General features: G+C 40.7%; 1 protein-coding gene across 2 annotated transcripts; it reads left to right on the top strand.

Moving 5' to 3' along the window:
- On the top strand, positions 1 to 20,000 carry setd2 (SET domain containing 2, histone lysine methyltransferase). 2 transcript variants are annotated; one of them, XM_020612796.1, is made up of 23 exons: positions 9 to 111; positions 212 to 400; positions 1,870 to 1,991; positions 4,150 to 4,171; positions 4,292 to 8,373; positions 8,486 to 8,617; positions 8,895 to 9,023; positions 9,328 to 9,451; positions 9,563 to 9,640; positions 9,729 to 9,826; positions 9,956 to 10,088; positions 10,686 to 10,820; positions 10,948 to 11,076; positions 11,308 to 12,384; positions 12,504 to 12,552; positions 12,626 to 12,890; positions 13,291 to 14,014; positions 14,483 to 14,608; positions 15,144 to 15,280; positions 15,393 to 15,504; positions 17,362 to 17,436; positions 17,560 to 17,661; positions 18,285 to 20,000. In XM_020612796.1, the coding sequence occupies exons 3-23, from the start codon at positions 1,951 to 1,953 to the stop codon at positions 18,444 to 18,446; spliced, it is 7,932 nt and encodes a 2,643-aa protein (XP_020468452.1). In that variant the 5' UTR covers positions 9 to 111; positions 212 to 400; positions 1,870 to 1,950; the 3' UTR covers positions 18,447 to 20,000. The 2 variants fall into 2 exon arrangements, with proteins under 2 accessions (XP_020468453.1, XP_020468452.1); XM_020612797.1 differs by lacking the exon at positions 1,870 to 1,991 and having other exon boundaries at positions 1 to 400.
- Positions 20,001 to 20,966: the final 966 nt, after the last annotated feature.

Here is a 20,966-nt window from a genome sequence, read left to right as displayed (position 1 = left end):
AGCAGCCAGAGACACTGAGGATTGGTGTGTGGAATAAAAGTAGGCTGCAACATAGTCATGATTATGTACCTTCAGGTGGATCCGGTTGTCAAGTCTCATTGAAATTTACAGGTTGGGCTAAGTAAGATACTATTTGGGGCTTTGCTTTTATGATCATTTGCATATTGGATCTCCCCTGCAGCTTTTTTCTAACTATGTGAGCTCATGCTAGCTCGATATCACCGACATTCACCCAGGCTGAAGCTGGGGCGCAGCAGTGGAGTCACTGAGCCGAAGATCACTTCCGACACCTCCGTATGGATTTAACGTCGGCATACATTGTTGCTTGATGTTTTACAAAAGGTCGATTACCGGTCATTTTGGAAATGAGGGAACCTTGTGACCTTAAACACTTCGTAAAGTGAGTACTTCGTGAACCAGTGATTTACGGTTTGTTTTTAACGTGACGTTAATTCTTGTAAAATCAGCTTGCTACACACAACTTAACTGAGACAAAACAGCATTAGCTAGCATGCTAGTAAAGCCGGGTGCACAGCCTCGAGTATATGGGTCCATTATATCCTAAAACGGAAAGTATATCAAACCTTTCTTACGGATTCATAACATTTTAAGTAACGGGCTCCTAAAATAGTCAAGAAAATCGTAAATACATTTACTTTGCGCACTTCGTACATATCAAAGATCGATAAGTAGAATATGAGTGACCATCAGGTACGTTAGCGTTAGCCTTGTGGCTGCTACTTAGGAGAGTTAGCTAACTTAGCTTACATTAGGTGTTGATGCTACTAGAGTTCCTCGGCATACCGTCATCGTTCATACAAACAAATGTCTTTGTTTACATCTGTTGTGTAGCCAAGAACACGCTAAAGGTCGTACATATCACATTTCCAAGCATAAAACATTAACAACACCAGTCATACAAAGCCCAGCGCGAGCTAATGCTATCGTTTAAGATGGCCCACGAAAGCTCTGTTGGTGTTAGCTTGTCCAAGTTAGCTTAGCTGGTTCTGATATTTTATATAAACTAGCGTAGTATTCCAAATGCTACGTTCATTACGTTTTTCCTGCCTGCTTGTTACATATATATTTGATGTAGCTAGTCTGATTAATTATCAAATCTTGATCAAACACAACTAAATCGATAGATTTAGTGCACATCCTCTACTAATTTTCATAGTGGGTAAAAGGATCCCTTTAAAGGCCATGTTATGGCTGCATCCACTCCTCCAGCACAGGCCATGCTTTAGTTAGTTTCCTAATTTACTTCACACCAGCTATGTTTGTTTTCACATGAGTGTCGATGTGTTCTTTCACGAAAATCCTCATATTACACTGTTTATTTTCTGTAGGCCATTTGCTTGCTCTTTACATGTCTAATATTGACATGCATGCATTTGTTTTTCATCTTGGACCATATAAGCCATAGGTGAATGTAACCCTTTACTTTTGTTGTTGCTCTGATCAGCACAATGTGATGCATTTAAGGCGACAGTAGTAGAGATGAATGGGCACCAAGCTGAAGAATGGGGAAATTTCTGTTTCTAGCAGAGATATAACAGATATTAAGTTCAGTGGGTTTCTCTGTCACATTGCGACAATAGATAACAGGAATCTCAGGGAGGGATATTCTGCAGAAGTCGTTAATACTCAACGGATGAATGCATGCGACACCACGCACACACACACTGACATAGATTACAACATATACATTCAGTTTTGCCCAAGCCAGACACATTATACTTAATGTGTCAGAAAGCTGAATTTCTGCATTTGTAGGATTTAGATGCTGAGGCTCTTGACAGAGTAGCTGTAAGCTGTTGTGGAACAACCAGACTCAGTTAATTGCAATCCTATTTTTCTTTTTGTCAGGTGTGGCGTCACTTTGGAAGGCTCATTTCTCTGATTTGGATTATTCTTGGCCAGCAGCCTCTTCAGGCCTACTAATCCTAGATGAGTTTCTCAATGGACACTCTACTCAAGTCAGAGATCAGGTATTAGACAGCACAAATTGGAAATTTTAGCTTATGTCTTGTTTATAGTATATGGAAATCATTTTAATTAGGTGATCAAGTTGTAGTTTTTTTTTTTATATAATCTGTGCAGATCTTTCTGGCACAACTCACTGTTATAACATTTTAATTTAAGCTTCACCCTATCATTATTCATACACTAATTTATTGATCATTAAAATACAAGCCTGTCCTTTGCAGAAAGTTCTGGGCTATTTTTTGTGTTTGTGTTTTTTGTGTGCATTTTTGACTGGTCAGTATATAGATGGGTTGTGCAGTGCAGCAACAGACACTGTATATGAGTGCCTGCAGAAGTGTCACATTTTGAAGGTCACAGAGAAAAAGGAGAAAATGAAATCCTAAAGGATTAAGTGACCCAATTATTACCCAACACCCACACTGAGCCTGAAAACACACACACACTTTAGTAGGACAAAAAGAGGTGCAAACCCCAAATAATTCACTATTTTACATGTTGTACTGTTTTCTAAGTGACAACACTAGGTGCTAATCACAGCAATGTAGACAGTAAACCTATATAATGTGAGTTGGAGGTTATTTCCTCACTTGTTTAGGATACTGTTATAGTTCATCTAAATATACAGCGCAGTTCATTTACAGTTGTTTTGTGTGTTTATTTTGTTTACATGAGGTCTGTTTGCTTGAGTTCACATCATTGAAATTAATATCTGTAAATTTTGTTTACCCCATCATTATCCCATTAACAGAATATTTCAGTGTTCTGATGAAAAAGGTTTTTCTTAGAAAACCAATTACAGAGACCTTACAATAGAAAGATGCAAGTCTTAAATCCTAACCTTTGACCACACTCTGCAGTGATATCACAGACTTAATATAAAATCGCAAACATTTACAACAGGTCAAGGCATTCACATGAGTGAAAAAAACGCATCTAAAACACTGCTGAAATGGTAAAGATCTGTTGTGCAGCCAGTGTATATAAGCTCTTGTATTTGTTCAGGTTTATTTATGTGCAACATTATTCAATGTAAATATACTGTGTATATATGTACATGTTCAAAAACCCATTTTAATTTTCCTGGTTCACAGACCATCTGGTGTGGCATATTTTCTTTCATTTCCTTTACTTTTTAAAGTAATTTAGTCAATTTCCCAGTGATTTTGCCTTTTCCACTTCATAAATGCCATGGTTTATTTGTCTCACTTTTGCTGAGAAACACCATGCTGAGCATTTATGTAAATTTAGCCTAAGCAAAAACTAAATCAATACTGGTATATTTTTGTTGTAGAGACTACTGATTTACCACCATCAGTGGCCAGTATAAAGAGATGAACAGAATTTTGAAGAATTATACAGTATAAATAAGACATTTTTAATATGTTTTCAGCTTACTTTTTACTTTGGCCATCTACTCCTTCCTTTCAGTGCTTCCGACAGTCCACTCTGTGTAAATCCAGTATAACTAACTTTGTATCGAATAGCACAGGAGAGTATCTTTTTATTTTTTACTTTCCATGTAAATCCATTAATTTCAATCACTGTGCAAAGTTGTGCCTATAGCCTAAACACATACTAGGATATGACTGCTACTTTATGTCCTGAAAAGGAATCCATTCTACGAGTTTTGTTGTACATCATTCATTCCCCCCTTTTCCCATTACTCTCAGTTGAATATCATGTAAAAAGCAAACATTCTTTTTTGTGGGGAGGGGGCTTTACAACCTTTATTTTTAATTTATTTTCATTAAGTAATGAGAGACAGAGACCTGCAACAGAGCTGTCAGTGGCTGGAGTTGAATCGCTAACTTGATGAACTGCAGCAGGGTTTATGGTACGTTGTGCCATAACCATTTGGCTATGGTGCGCCCCACAAGCAAAAATTGTTTAAATGAAATGGTGATGAAATTTTATCACCTTGTATGTAAGAATATTTTCTTTAAATCTGATATGCTTATCTCTAAATAAAGTGCCTTTTCACTTCAAGATTTGGGAATCCATTGTAGGAAGAATATTTTTACATCCCGCAAGGTTACCAAGCTTTCTTTTATCCCCACCTGGTCATTTTAAGATTGTTTAGTAGTTCTGTGTGAACTGTCCAAATTGATTTCTGTCTTTCCTCTCTTTTTATGTTCCCGTGGTGTTCTTATATAACTACAGAGATGAGGGGAGTGGTGCTTCGGTAAGTCTTAATAACAAGCTAATCAGCATTTTAGCAATTTTTGTTATGATACAAGCCCTGTGGCTCACTTCATTTATCAAGAAAGTTGCTAACAGATATGTTTTTTTTCTTTTATTGTAGGTGAAGGTGGAGGGCCTATCCAAGGCAGCACTAATCAAAAGTCTGTCTCCCAGAGTGATGCTATACAACCATCTCTTGCCTAAAGGGAGCAAGATGAAGGTCAACTTAGAGGATCAGGGTCGTCAGAAAGTGTCCTTCAGCTTCTCACAGACCAAGAAGCCCCTGAAAAGCCGGTTCTTCATCCATGCAAGCCCTGATAAGTCTGTCACTGAACCTCAGGTTGCCTCATCACAGTCAACCTTAGACAAAGGAGGGCAGAGTACAAGCAAAACTGAGCAAAAGCAGACACCCACGTTACCATCATCAACACCAGAGACACCGTCTCAAACCCCATTCACCTCAGCTACTAAACTGAAACCGGACTTAGCAAAGATACATTTCAAAAAGCAAATTCTCAGTGTCTCTGTGACTGAAGAGAAACCAACATCTGTTTTGCAAGAGGAGGAGCATTCCTCTGAATTGCAGGTCCAGCAAGTCAACAAGTCAACAAGTAAGAGTTCAGCAGAGTTCCCAACACCCCAGCCTCAGAATGTCACCAGTGTCTGCCCATCTGAGAATGCTCACATTGAAACCTCTGAAACAAGGGTAACTCTGAGCCTCAAGAAGCCAACTGCTTCTCCAGGAAAAGATGGAGAGACTCCCAGCAGTACTGAGCAGGATAATAAAGTATACAAAAGGAAAACCAGGTCCCAATCTAATAATGCTCCTCTGGGCTCAGAATCCGATGGAGATTCAGTCCAGATGGCTTCTAGCCGCAAATCAGCTGACTTCAAAAGCAAAACAAATTCTGATAGCAGAAGCAAAGAGGTAAAAAAGTGTTCCTCTGTTTCACATATGGAAGAAAAAGAAAAAAGTTCCTCTAAGCGGTCAGAGAATCATGAAAGGTCTTCTAGTTACTTCAAATCAGACCGTGATTCTAGACGGACATCTTCACGTTCATCTCGATTAGACAAAGATCGCAGAAGGTCCAGGTCTAGATCACGGTCTAGATCAAGAGGGTCTCGAACAAGTTCTTCTCACTCTAGATCAGAGAGATCAAGAGGTGACAGAGGATCACGCTCTGAAAGGTCATACTATCATGATTCTGACCGTCGATCATACAGGAGTTCTCCACGCAGAGAGAGGAGACGTTCTCATTCTCGCACTGACAGAACTCGGGACAGTTCTGAATCTGAGGATGACCACAGGAAGACTAGGACAAGGACAAGTGACTCCACCAGATCATCCACTCATTGGAGCTCACATAAAGAGTCAAAATCGTCTTCCTACTCAAAATCTGAGAAAGTTTCTAAATCTACAGGGTCTCCTCACTCTTCAGACTTGGATAAAAGAACACAGTCATCAAAGTCTGAAAGGACTTCAAAGCGATTGTCTGACTCTGATTTACAGCACAAGTCCTCTCCTGATTTGGACTCTGGTTACCGTATATCTAGCACCCATCACAAGTCGGAGACTAACATTAATTCTTCTTTTGGTATGCATACCCGCTCTCAAACATATGAAAAATGCCAAAAAAGCAGCCCCAGTGACTCTGAGGCAGATCATAAGGCAAAATCACAGGCTTTGGACAAAATCTCTGGCCCAGAGGAAAACAGCAAAAACTCCCTAAAGAAAACCAGTAGACAAGACTTGAAACAAGTGACCCCTTTTGGATCTTCTGTAAAAACCACTGGACATGATGGACAATCAGATGACATATTTCACAGCTCCAGCAAAACTCAATCCCATGCATCCGTTACAGAACTGTGTTCTCAGAGTGAAAAAGAAAAATCTGATTCTTGTCAAGATGTTAATGAACACAGTAATCAGGATCTTAAGGAAATTGTCTCACATAGTGAAAATGATTTGCAAGAACCATCATCCAAAAGGCCTAAAGAACCTACATCAAGTCTTGAAGTTGAGAATAAATTGACCTCAGCTATAACCTCAATTGAAACCCTAAAGCACGTAAGAGTCACCCTAAAAAACTTGATCCATGTGAAGGACAGCCTTTCTTCTAATAATCAACCAAATGTGAACTTAAATGAGGTTGTCTTAAATTCATGCAATAGTAATGATAGTATAATATGCAGCCCGGCCCAGAACAAGAAAGTCGTTGACGACTCACTAGGGCCAAGGTCCTTAGCAGATACAGCAGATATACCTGTCACACATGGCCCACAGGAGAACACTAAAGCAGAGATTGAGCCGAATGAACCTATGACAGTCAACAAGCAAACTGACACAAGTGTGCCACTCAAATTGGATTCTTCCCATCTTGAATTTGAAAATCAGCTAACATGTGAACAGCAAAGCATGGATACTGTTAAAAAAAGCAGCAGTACTGTCAAAAAATCTCGATGGGATATTGTTGGGCAGGACACCTTAGAGAGAGATAATTCACAGAGGACACTTGGTGCAGAGAGTAAGCCTACTGTTAAAAAAGTTATCTCTGTCAAAAAGATAGAGTTTTCTAAAGACAACAACCAACAAGACACTGGCAATAAAGATAATATTCAAGAATCTGAAACACATTCCATACCAGTGAAGCAGACTGAGATCTCTAAGCAGGAAGTCAGCCTAGATGGTACCTTTGTGGCTGAAAAATGTGAAGACCAAAGTGAGCCACCACAAGTAAGCACCAGCATTGACCTCAGTGATTTAAAACAGACTGTTTCTCAAAACACAGAAGATGAGCCTCTACATATAAATGATATCTCAAAGGTTGACACACCTGCAAAAACGCTAAGTTGGAATGATGATGAACATGAAGAAAAATCAAAGGACAGTGGTCACAATACCACAGTGATTAAGAAATCACTTATTCAGGATACATCAGGGGGGCAGAGTGAGGCCAGTGATAGTGACAACTCAGAGTATGACTCTGATTGTGGTGAGGCTATAAAACGATTGCACTCTGTGGTAGTAGTGCCAAAGAATTCATCCCTAACAATGGATAGACATGACACAGGAGCTTCCTGCATTCCTGTGAATAATTCAGAACGGCACAATGCTGATATAGCAGCAGACATGAATATCTGTGAAATCCCAACTCAAGTCACTTCTGAACAAAGACAGGTGAGTCCTTCCATTGATTTTGGTGCGATCAGTGGTCCTTATGCTGGGGTAAATGACTCATCCAATGGCAGTATGTTGTGTCAATCCCAGAGCGATATGATTGATAGCACCAGTCACTCTGAGGGTTCCAGCTCCATCCTTGCCCTACCCTACATCCTTGGTCATGTCAGTACTCATAGAAGTGCTACAGATCCTGCTCACAGCCTAGATAATTCCAGACAGTGTGTACAAGGGCACAAACAGCATGCAGTAAGCAGCAGAGGTGAACAGATGTATCCCCATTATCAACATGATGACTTCTCCAGTGCTGATAATATCAATAACAAGAATGGAATCAGCTTGGGCTGGGATTTTTCACAAACAGAACAGCCCAGTAGTACATATCAGCAGCCTGATAGCAGTCATGGGCCACAGTTAACAAACACTAAACTGATAGGAGCCTCTATTAAAGAACAAGAGCACATGCAGAGTAATGCCCCCTGGAACCACCAATCCCTTAACATGCCTACTAGCAAAAACCTCTACCACCATTCGCATGAAAATTATCAGGATCCTGCAGGTGAAATCCATCCCGACTCTCTCACTAATGACCATGATGACTACAGTGGTGAAAAATCATCAAATCTTAGTAAAACAGCTGTTGATTTCAGTGGATCTAACACTCCAGGGTCATATAGCTTTGTACAGGGTCATGAAATAAGCAGTAACAGCAGGGGCTCTACAATGCCTGACCCCCGCAGAGAAGACCATTTTAGACCCCATAGAGGCAGGGGTCCACCCAAGAAAAGGCGTCCAGAGATTGAGTCAGATTCAGACAATGAGGCAGAAGCTGGGCCTGCAGGCAAACGGGAGCGTCAAGGAGATACTGATACCTGTAAGGAAACGCTTGTCAAAGCTAAGGTGCTGTGTCCATCACTTACTCTGCTGGATTTTCAAGATGCCAGTAAATGGAAAGAGTTGGCCAAATCTAAGAAGATGCCCCCTTATTTCGACTTGATTGAGGAAAACATGTACTTGACTGAGAGGTAATGTGTTGTCCAGCCTAAATTACAAAATCCAAATCCGTTTGTGCAATGAATAAGTAATAAAACAGTACCTTCAAACTTGAGTTTTGATGTTTTTAAATGTTATCTGCAGAAAAAAGAACAAATCTCATCGAGATATCAAGCGAATGCAATGCGAGTGCCCAGTGTTGCCCAGAGAGGAGCGTTTAAGAGGAGTACTAGCATGTGGGGAAGACTGTTTAAACCGGCTGCTGATGATCGAGTGGTATGTTGATTATAATTGATAAAGATGTATCTCAACATGTAAGAGGGTTCCTAGATTAGAAAAACCTGGAAACACAAACACTGTTCATTTTTAGTATTAAAAAGATTGCACACTTTGTAAAGAAAAGTATAGACAAATACTGTTAAATCTCATTTTTGACAACCAGACAAATTATTTAATTCTGTCAAAGTTAAGAACATTAAAAATCAAAGATTTGTAGGAACATGAGCCTGAGCTTAATGTTTTCTTTCATGCTTAATTTTTTTTTTTTTCTCAGCTCATCACGCTGCCTAAATGGAACCTACTGCTCTAATCGTCGCTTTCAGATGAAACAACATGCAGACTTTGAGGTTATCCTCACAGAAGACAAGGGCTGGGGACTACGGGCAGCTAAAGACTTGGCTCTGTAAGGCTTTTCGGAGTTTTCAGTGCAACATTTCATAATGTTTTTCTAGTATTTAACATTAAATTGTTTACAAAAGTAACAAATATTGTGGGACAACCTACTGTGTTGGATTGCACATTTTCTCACACAATATTTATTTATGATGACAATGTTGTCTATATTTTGGAGTGATTGGCAAAAAGCTAGTGGAATCAGAGGCTTCTATTGCAGGTTTTATATAGTTAATTTATTTGTCCGTGAATGTTCTGGTTGATGGAACAGACAAGATTACTGTTAAACATTTTTGCTTTTGTTGTGTTCTCAGAAACACCTTTGTACTGGAATACTGCGGGGAAGTTTTGGATCACAAGGAGTTCAAAACAAGGGTTAAAGAATATGCTCGCAATAAAAACATCCACTACTACTTCATGTCTCTAAAAAATAATGAGGTAATTGATTCTACCACACTTTGCATTTAATGCTAATTTTTTAACTGCAGTCTGGTTTAAAGATTCAGGTAAAGTGGCAGAAATACGTGACTTTGCATTATGTCTCATCAGATTATTGACGCAACACTGAAGGGTAACTGCTCTCGGTTTATGAACCATAGCTGCGAGCCTAACTGTGAGACCCAGAAGGTACAGTGGCAAGAGAAAGCGCTTACTACTCAATCAGCTTGGCCAACTGAAAGCTGACATACGTGATGATAATTTTATCCCATTTCAGTGGACTGTCAATGGCCAGCTTAGAGTTGGGTTCTTCACCACCAAGGCTGTTACTGCAGGAACTGAACTGACATTTGATTACCAGTTCCAGAGATATGGGTATTCCTTTCCTTTCAGTTAACATAGCATTTAACATAGAGATATGTGTCCACACAGTTTTGGTCATAAACACTGGATATTTAACCTTTTCTTTTGGGGATTTCACCTTTGTTTTATTTTACCTTCCAGTAAAGAAGCACAGAAATGCTTCTGTGGTGCACCCAGCTGCAGAGGCTTCCTTGGTGGGGAGAACAGAGTCAGTGTTCGGGCAGCTGGAGGGAAGATGAAGAAAGACCGTAGTCGAAAGAGTGCTCTCACCACGGTCAGTTCTTTTATATTTGAAACTCCATCTGGCATCTCTCTGCATACATTTGTGTAGTTTTCTGGACAGCAATTATTTGCAAAGGAACATTTTCCTCCACAGTTATTTACAGGTGAGATGTTGTTTCAGTATAATTTAGTCCACAGTAGTCACACTTGGAGCTTCAATGGCTGGTCCTAGCCATAAATAATGTATATAAAACACAAAAGACAGGACACTTTAGAGCCTAGTACATTTAAGCTGTCTAGTAGATACTAGTAGAGCCTAGTACATTTTATAAAGTGTTTCATTTTGACAGTGACATAAAAATGTAGCTGTAAACAGCAGATGTTTAAATAGTTTTTTCTGCAAATAGTTAACAGATAGATGGCAAAGGTTGTGATAATTTAATTTTCTGTTGATTACTAAAATAACTTTCAGCAATTCAGTAAACACCACAATTAGATATTTTAAATTTGGTTGATAACCCCCAAACATGCTAACTTTCCTTGGTATGCAATTCCAGCGATTTTCACCTGGTTGTGAGTAATGGCAGTATAGTTAAACTTGGTTATCACAACAGTAACTTTATAATAACATCACATTGACCTTCCACAGGTTGATGAGGAGCTGGAGGTGTTACTGGATAATGGAGAAGGCCTGTATGATGAGAAACAGGTTGTCTCTCTCTGCAGACTAATGGTCCGAGTAGAAACCATGGAGCAAAAACTCACCTGTCTCAAGCTCATACAAGTATGACCTCATGGATTGACTACTTTTACAAAGTATTTAGTCTGTTTTCCTGTTATTATTTGGTTTAAATGTTGAGACATTGGTTGTTAGCATTATTCACAGTAGGCAATATGTTTGTGTTGCACAGGATACTCAGAATCCATCGTGCCTGAAGCAATTCCTTGACCATCATGGATTGTCTTTGCTGTGGATTTTCATGGTGGAGCTTTCTGAAGCTAAAGGCAACAGTGCCAATAGCATCAAACTGCAGTTAGAGGTGAGATATTGTTGTTAACATAGCATTAAAATATCCATCCATCTATTATTTATACCACTTAATCCTGACGAGGGTCATGGGGGGGTGTGGAGCCAATCCCAGCTGACATTGGATGAGAGGTTGGGTACATCCTCGATAGGTCACCGGCCTAAACATCCATATGTAAATAATAAATTCCACAGCCATATGTTATTTTGATCTTTGATAATGTTAATATTGTTTTGTTAACAGATCATGAAGACGCTGGCTGTGCTTCCTATCTCTACTAAGAACATGTTGGAGGAGAGCAGAGTCCTGACCTTTATTCAGCGATGGGCACAAACAAAAACTTTCCCTCAGCCTGCTGAGATGGATGGCTACTCCAGTGAGAATACCTCCCGTGCGCAAACACCTCTCAACACTCCTGATGGTTCCTCCACCAAACTGGGACCGGAACTGGATGGTGACCCCTCCAAACCTGCTGTTTACCGCCGCCTTAAAATCATCAGTGAAAACAGTCTGGACAGTGCTCTCTCAGATGCTAGCAAAGCATCTGATGGTAAGGAGGACGAGGAGGATGATGATGATGATGAGGAAGAAGATGAATCCTCACATGCAGGACTTCCTGTTGACAAGCAGCTGAAGACAGAACCAGCTGCTGAAGCTGCAGACCCAACAAAAGAAATGATGGAAGAGTCAGTGAAAGAGGTCAGTGTTGAGAAACAGGAAGAGGCAGGGATGAGTTCAAGCAGTCAGCATCAACCTCAAACTGAGGAAGTGAAAGATGAAATGGAGTTGGAACTGAAGAAGGAGGACACTGAGATGAAAGAGGACACAGATGAGGGTCTGAAGGAAGAACTTGAGGAGTCAAAGGAAGCTAGTGAAGAACAGGTGAGTGGGGAGGAGCAGACTACTCAGGCAGTGACAGAAAAGGCTGAAGTGGCAAGTGATCAGCCCTGCGTTGAAGTTCTTGAGCCAGAGAATCAGCTCATCCAAACAGATACTGCTGATCTTCCACCTGAGCTGCCTTCAGTCCAGGGCGAAACCCAGGTAGAGACTCAAGAGGCAGAGAAAGCTCATCCTGGCAGCAAGGCTCAACCTGGTGAATCTACCACTGATGCTCTGCCCGGCTCTGAGGCCCCGGATGCTACTATGTCCTCTGAGGTGACGGCAGTCCCTTTGGACCCATCGGTGATGGGAACTCCTTCTCAGGATGAAGAGGAAGGCGTCTCAGATGTGGAAAGTGAGAGGAGTCAGGAGCCGCAACTCAGTGCTTTGGACATTAGTGGCATGGCTGCCAGGCTTCTGGAAAGCTGGAAGGATCTGAAGGTGAACTCAAATGGAGTTAGCTATACCTGAAAATTTAATGCATTATCCCTTTTTCAGTTTGTTATTTGTATGCTGTTGTATTCTGATATTTGAAGTCAAAGTTGCATTTGTCCTTTCAGGAGGTATACCGAATACCAAAGAAGAGTCAGGTGGAAAAGGAAGCCAGTGGTAAGTTAAGTCCATTACTGATTTTTGGTTAGAATTGTGCTGTAGGATTTTAACTAATTAGATTTTCTCACAGATCGCAGTCGAGATCGAGACACTGCTTTGATGCCACGAACCACGTCCGTTAGCCGAGAACGAGAAAGGGAGCGAGAAAAGGACAGGGAACGAGACAGAGATTATGACAGAGACAGGGAGCGAGACTGGGACAGAGACAAAGATCGCGACAGGGACCGTGATCGAGTCTCTGAAAAAACTCCACGCAGCACAGAGAGACGGAGAAGACGCTCTATGTCTCCACCATCCTCATGCTATGAGAGGAGCAGCCGACGTGCTGAGGAAAGGTAAGAATTCTTATTTTGCCACCGGGAGAACACTGAATTCTTCCACTAACGGTGTGTTTTTATATAGGTTCATACTAGGGGTGTAAAGGTACACATATTGGCACTGAACTGTTTTGGTGCTGGACATTAGGTATGATGCAGACTAAATGCCATCTTTACTAGTAGTTAGCAGTAGGCTTGTTTTTCATGTGGAGCATTTTTTCTAATCCACGTTCCCTCACAAACATATTAAGTGGCAAATCTTAGCTTAACCAAGTCTGTGGCTAGCGAACATCATGGCCACTACAAACCAGAGGACAGAGTTAGAAGACCCTCCCTTATCATTAGTTTCTCCTGTTAGAAAACACTTATTTATTTAGTTTTGGCTTTCAACTCTTGTCTTATTCTCTGAATTTTTTAGGTTTGATCCTTCTAACAGCAACAAGACACCAAGGGGAGCTGCTGGCAAGGAGCGCAACAAGCTATCCACAGAGGAACGCAGAAAGCTTTTCGAGCAGGAGGTTGCTCAGCGGGAAGCCCAGAAACAGCAACAGCTTCAGCAGCAGCAGCTTCAGACTATGGTTTATGACCCTGCTCTGGCCTATGCCTCCAGTCCTGGCTTCATTACCTACCCTCCTGGTTATCCCATCCAGACTTTTGTGGATCCCTCCAACCCCAATGCAGGCAAGGTACTGCTCCCTACCCCATCAGTTGAGCCTACCCTGAGCTATGAGCAAACTCCTCCCCAGCGTCTTATCTCAGAATTGGGACTCACATCTCCATCTTCCACTTCCCAAGCCACTCCGGTCTCTAATCTCTCTCAGCATATCACCACCACCAACCTCAACACTGGCAACCCCCAGCAGTATGCCCAGCCAACTGTAGCAACCCAGGACGCAGGTGTAGCTGTCCTCTCTGTCCCAGCCCAGGCTGCCCCTCAGGTACAGGGCCAGCAGAGCTACACCACTCTCTGGGATCCCACCACTCAGCAGGCAGTGACTGTGCAGACCCAGCCAGCACAGCCATATGCCACAGCTCCAGCACAGGCCCAGGCGCAAACAGCCATCTATTACCAGGGTCAGCCATGTCCAACCATCTATAGTATCCCCACTGCCTATCCTCAGAGCAACACTCCAGTCATACAGGTAAGGTGCCTTGCCTGGCTCTGATACTCTCTGGAGAATGTACTTTACTATGATGCTGTTATTGCTTTCTAGAATAGATGATGTTAAAAAAAAAAGCATGGATGAAATTATTTTTGTCATCAATGTAAAAAATCCCTTATATTAAGAGTGTAACATATCTGACATCTGAGTACCTATTTCTTCTGTGAATTTTCAATGTGGTAAAAATTTTATTACCATTCAGCTCAATCAAATTATAAGATATAATAAAACTCGACCAATTTATTGGGTTTTCCACCAGAATATGTAGCATTATACTGAAACTGTCTAACAGTATAGTACAAATAATCCAATATGGTGGATATGGTAGTTCACTTTTATTTTATGCTACAGCTCAGCGCAGCATAGTTACATATTTAACTCTACTTAATAGAGTCCTGGAATGTCTAGAGGACCTGTCTGACCTGATTGTACTTTGTGTTTCTGAAGACGTACACTGAGCCCACAGCCAGCTACCTGCATGGCCCGCCAGTGTATTCTGGGCATCAGCAGGGAGTGGTGGTGCAGCAGGGAGGCACAGTCACCACCATTGTCACATCCCAAACAGTCCAACAGGTAACGTACATGCTCCATCCTTCAGAGGTATATGGAGTAAAGAGAAATCTGCTCTTAATCTTTGACTGATAATTTGCTTTGAAGGTCCCAAAAACTTTTTATTAAAGATTCTATTCTGAAGGTGAAACAGTTTTCCAGAAGGTTAAATGCACACCTTTTAAAAGGTTGTTGATATTTCTACAAATCCCATCCTTTGCTACATAAGGTTTTAAAGCAGCCCTTTGTTTCAATGTAGCCACAGGGGGGTAGTGTGCAACCTAAATTATGCAACCCATAAGAGCTGTGTTAGTTCAAGTCTTGCCTCCTACAAAAACAAAGTATCCTTCAAGGTAAGATTAAAGGAAATGGCTTACTGGGCTCCGTTTGTAAATGGAAATCAAAATGACACCCACATATGACAAATTACAATCAACAAACATATAGCTTGAGTGTATCAATTTCTTTTAACTAAACCTGCCAAAAATTGTTGCAACTTAGAAGAGAAGCTACATGGACTAGCTGGTGATGCTTCTTTTCTGTTTCTTCTCATCTTCAGGAAATGCTTGTATCTAACAATGTGATGGACCTGCCTCCTCCTTCTCCCCCAAAACCCAAAACTATCGTCTTACCTCCAAACTGGAAAGTGGCTCGGGATCCTGAAGGCAAGATCTACTACTACCATGTTGTCACAAGGTTGGTATAGCTGTGTGTGTGTGTGTGTGTGTGTGTGTGTGTGTGTTTGTTTATGCCTCTAGAAAGCCCCTGCATGTATTTCTATGCGACATTATTTCTCTTTTAACATTAGGCAAACACAGTGGGACCCCCCTACCTGGGAAGGAAGTAGCGACAACAGTAGCGTGGACCATGAATCTGAGATGGACCTGGGAACACCGACCTATGATGAGAATCCTTCCAAGGTGAGCTTTTAGCAGTAATTGTTTTCAAAGTGTCGTATGAAGCCTCTGAAATGTGTAGTAGTTGTGTACAGTACTCATTTTTTGCATAAAAGCAAATCAGTGAGAACAAAACTACGTTCGTTCCTTTGACAATGTAGAAGAATCTTCTTCACCTTTTCATCTGGTTCCCAGAAAGTTTGCGCTTGGCTGCAAAACATGATTATAGTGTTTGTTTCTTGGGGTAATTGAAGATGCTGCTCAAGTGATTACTTTCAGCTGTGTCTCAAGGGAGAAAAAAAGAAAAAACTCAGCACAACACCATATTGAGTATGCATTACCACTCATCAGTGACTCCTCACTTCATCAGAATCTACATAAGCCAAAGGTTTAAAGGGAGAATCCACACCCTCCACCCCCTGCACAGCTGTCTCTTCCTTAGCTTCAAGGCTGTATGGGGAAGGGTGGAAGAGGGGATGGCTGAGCACATTTTCTCTTCCTCTGCCTTGTTTGTTTTCCCTCTTCATTTTTATCCTGACTTTGAGGTAATGGAAAGCATCTGGAAAACCTAGCATTCATTTTTTTGCAGTTTCTTATGTTATAGTTTAACAATAGAGGAGTCATTTTTGTCTCTTTTAAAAACATGTTACAGTTTATTGGAGAGAGCCATGTTTTTCATTTCCTGCCCAAAACAACCAAAAGGTCATGGACTTTCCCAGTATGTTGAGGGTGACCATATTCAGCACTTGTAAACTGTTCAATTTCACCATTTCCACATTTTTGTCCCAGGTTGTGTGTGTGTGAAGTCGCAAGTTTATTTATATAGCACATTTTCATACATAAAGGCAAATCAAAGTGCTTAGAACAATGCTCAGTTAGATAAAACATTAAAAATTATATATAAATAAACCATTAGAATGCAAACTCAGTTAAAACATTTAAATACAAATTATAGGCAACAATTACATGCCAGTACAAAGTAGCAACATGCAAGTATAGATACCTAGTACTTTTACAATAGCTGTGGCGGACTGGATTCTCACTGTTCTCATTATACTTTGTACCCCTCTCCTTCACTCTTCCCAAGACTAACCTCTGAGTAATTTATACCAGAGGTGGACATGCTTTCTTCCAGAAAATCTGTCTAAACTGTCGCTAAACACAGTGAAGTCAATTGGTTACTGGGTAATGGATGAAAAATAAAAGCAGATGAAGTACAGTATTGGGTTGAATTAAGAAACAATTAAAAGCAGTGGAAAAAGAACAGTTTTTAAATTTGGGGCAAATCTAATTTCTACCTTTTATATTTTTATTTTCCTAATGCACATTCCTTTTTCTTGTTTGCGCATTCCAGTCTTTACTTTTTTGTCCTCTCAGGCTTAACTTGTTTACTCATAGGCTTACAGAAGGACATTGTACATACACATTGAGAGCCACTGTACCAGAGTCAAATTCTTTGTTTGTCCAACACACCTGGCCAGTAAAGCTGATTCTGATTCGAATGGGAGCTGGTTCCAGCAGTGGGCAGCATAATGGCTAAAAGCACTTTCATCTTGTTTAGTTTGAACTCTGGGCACCACTAGCTGACCAGTCCCTGCAGATCTGGGACACCTATCAGGCTTGTCCTCAGCAAACATATCTCTGATGCGCCTAGACCATTAAGAGACCTGTAGACAATAAGTAGGGCCTTAAATTGAAGTCTGCATTTAACTGCCTTTTGTTATAGCTAAGAAAGAGTGATAAAGTGGTAAAATAATAATAAGCAGACCTTGATGGTGACAAATTATACTTACAAATCCATGGGTTTAACGCAATACAAATTATATTTGTTTGCAAAGAAGCACTTTAATCATATAATTTATCACTTCTGTTATGTTACAGTTCTCCACAAAGACAGCTGAAGCAGACACTTCCAGTGAACTCGCTAAAAAAAGTAAAGAGACATTTCGCAAAGAGGTGAGACAAAGTTCAGCTCTAGACATTTACGTTTAACAGCTTTACCATGTTCAAGTGAGTGCCTTCTAGTCACCTATACAGCATTTATTTAGTTTCTGTGTACATTGTTTGTGTGTTTCTCAGATGTCCCAGTTCATCGTGCAATGTTTAAATCCTTATCGGAAGCCAGACTGCAAACTTGGACGCATCAGCAATACAGAAGATTTCAAACACCTAGCTAGAAAGGTAGGATTAAACATTAAGATGTTAGTATTTCCATTCATCCCAGAAAAGCTTTTAACTTTTCCTTGGCCTCTACATGGTCAGAGCATGTTGGAAGGATTGGTCAGCTTTTAACTTAAAAGGAGACGTTTTCAAAGTTTCCCTCAAACCAGAACTAAATAGTTGAACTCCCTTGATTTTTTTTTTTTCTTTTTTTTTTTCTCTCCAGCAAATGCTTTTGTATTCTGCCTCTGGAAGAGACTAAGAACACATTGTACATGTAAACTATTATCCCCCCTCTCTTTTGTTTTACTCTTTACTTTCTTAAGGATTTGTAAAACCAGTGTTTCATCAAAGGCAGCCTTCTTATGTCTAGGGTTCCCGGTGGGGCTGTGGACTGTGTATGTGGAGAGTGGTTAGCACTGAGCACCGCTTGGACATACCAGGGCTCTGAGGACATGGGCACAATAAACAGACAGATGAGCTCGGCTTCACTCATTTAGAGATTGTTGTGTCTCACATTAGAAAGAACAAATTCACTAGCGACCACCGTACCACAACTTAGATATACACTGTATTTACTTTACTGTAGTCTAGTGATAAGAAATATGTGTAACTCTTTTCCTTGTCTCCTCTCAATCTTTTAGCTGACACATGGAGTTATGAATAAGGAACTGAAAGCTTGCAAGAATCCTGAGGACCTTGAGTGTAATGAGAATGTGAAACACAAGACCAAGGAGTACATCAAGAAGTACATGCAGAGGTTTGGTTCTGTGTACAGGCCCAAGGAGGACACAGAGGTGTACTAACTTCAGAGGCCACAGATGTTAACACTTGCTCTGCGCTAACACAGGAGAAGCACAGATTTGCCTTTCCATCTACTCCATGTATGAACTGGCCAGCCTGAACCATGAAGTAGTTTCTTACCTGTATTTATGATTAAGAATTGCACTGCTGTCCAAGAAGCTCTTCAGCCCTTGTGAATCTCGGAGGAGAGCTAGTCAAGATACTGTCGGGGACTCGAGTGCTGCTGAACAACCCGAGACTCCAGGTCTGGTGTTCTCGAAAGATGACACTGAGGGGTGCTACAGAGACTAATGTTCTCACTGACTGTTTTTAACATTTTTGTTTCCATTTGTGGCTCTTAAATGTTCCTGAGATGATCACATCAATTCCACTTTTTAAACACTTCTAGTCCTGAGTGAGGATTACTCATGAGAATCAGCTTTGATATCATGTTTATCAAAGTTTCTTTGTTACTTTCCACTGTTAACAATGGATCAATGACAGAGCAGTCTCCCCCCACCTGCCCAACCTCCTTTTCTTGTGCACGCTTCAGCCCCCCTGCCACTGCCTGTATCTGGTGCTTCTTGTAACTGGGCTGTGCAGGTCCAGACTTCCACTCTCAAACCCCTGCCTTCTTAACCACAAGATTTTGAAGCCCCTTGTCATTTTATGAATGCATGATGTCGACCGAAGTCGGTGGTATCCTTATGGAAATTCCTGTATGTGTCATGCCCTCGCCAGGATTTTACTCACAATACACTTGGGGATCAGTGAGTGACTAGCAGGTTGACGAGGGAGCTAGGCATCAGTATTTCCACATCTTTTATCAGTTTATGTATAATAACGGGTTCAGGGTTTGAATGCTGTGGTTTGATGTGCTGTTTATCTGTGTCAGTTTTTTTCCCGTCCAAGTTCCTCTTCCGCCCTGTTCTGCCCAGTTTCCTCTTGTTACAGGAATGATGCTGAAATTGAAGCCGGTAGCATTGCCGTTTTAACCGTTTCTAAACATCCCTGTGTTCCGTTTGTTTTTTGTTTGTTTTTTTTTCTCACTCACCTTAGAGACCGCTTGGTTGGCCTTGCTCCACAAGTTGTCACACTATAATTTCTAAGAGTCATCAAAGTAGTTTCATTAGCATTAGACCACCGATTTGTTGCAGCTTATTAAATTGAATTAAACAAAGTTTCAACATGTGTACATTGCTTTATATGTGAATATACTGAATAATAGTTTTGGGAATGTTTAAATAAGCAGACACTTTGTAAAAGGACTATCATTTCATGAATGAAAGTGTAAATAATGTGTAAACTTACCAAAGCTGTACACAGGAGACTGGCTGTCAGGGAGTACAACGAGCCCACCCATTCTCACTAGCTCAACCCTCCTGATGCAGTTACAACATAAGTCTGTCAAACCTAGAGCCCCACTGACTCACAGCCCTCTATTTTATTTCAGTGGTGGAAGATTTTCATGTTTTTTTTAATTAATTTTCTATGTACAAAGGAAGTTTCACCCTATTCTACTGTAATTATTGTGTAAGCATATTGTCATACCAAGTGTACAAACATTTTAAAAGATAATAAAACTTTTGTAAAATTATGTTTTCCTGCCATTAAGTTGGTTCACATGGGTGTAAGGTAAACTGATGTCTGTCTAATGATTAAGTGCTGACTGCATAGCCAATCCCACTATGGATCGGCTAATTCCTCTAATAAGGGGTGCATGAATGCCACTACAGCACAAACTCGGTGGTGTGCCAGATGTTTGACCCCCTGTAAAGGGATTCAAAACTGCCTTCATTAGAGACAGCACACGCTAAACATGGAGATCCTTGATGAGTGTAGTGGCACTGCTGTGCTTCCTCTCTCTCTCCTCAGCCCAACCCCCATTCCTTGTATACGCACATTCCGCAGTCCAGTGCCTGTGTGCTCCAGACCGCAGTTAAGCAGTCCTGTGTGGAGTGTGTGACGGCATGTAGCTCTGCCCTGGGCCACGCAAGATGCCTGCTCCCACTTAAAACTGAAGGCAAAGAGATCATTAACAGATTTGGGCTCAGAGCAAAGTGGGAGCAGGAATCAAACTGTGCCTCAGAAAGAAAGAAGAAAGTTGCATCCAGAATATTTTTGATCAAGATCATTTCATTTCACTCCCAAATTATTAAATACCTCAACTTATTTCCCTCTGGATTTTAGGAAATGTTCTTATATGCCAAATCTCTTGATAAGGGGTAGTATATTTCAAATATGTCTAAACTTCCAGACTGTGCATTTGATCAAGTAGCTTTAATACATTTTCTGAAGCATCTGAGGGACTTTGGCTGTAGTCCAGTTCAGCAGTCATTTACTTAGTTCCAAGAACAATAAATAAAGGTACAGTTTTAGTTTGTAATTACACCATTAACAAAAAGGTTTCATTTCACCTAATGGCAAGTAATTGTTTCAGGCCTATGGGAGATATGAACAACAATAAGAAAAAGAAAAAGAAAACTATATCAAATTAGTGAGGTCTGTTAAATCTTTTGCATGAGTTGTACCATGTCAAATTA

Source organism: Monopterus albus, unplaced genomic scaffold, assembly GCF_001952655.1.
Source record: "Monopterus albus unplaced genomic scaffold, M_albus_1.0 scaffold127.1, whole genome shotgun sequence".
NCBI lineage: Eukaryota > Metazoa > Chordata > Actinopteri > Synbranchiformes > Synbranchidae > Monopterus > Monopterus albus.
This window is presented reverse-complemented; position numbering and strand designations above follow the sequence as displayed.

Excerpts from the sequence above, each read along its gene's own strand:
- setd2 (XM_020612796.1), top strand. The coding sequence starts at position 1,951 with ATGAGTTTCTCAATGGACACTCTACTCAAGTCAGAGATCAG. Across the intron at positions 10,821-10,947 it reads CCTGTCTCAAGCTCATACAA|GATACTCAGAATCCATCGTG; the intron begins GTATGACCTCAT and ends TGTGTTGCACAG. Across the intron at positions 14,609-15,143 it reads CATCCCAAACAGTCCAACAG|GAAATGCTTGTATCTAACAA; the intron begins GTAACGTACATG and ends TCTCATCTTCAG.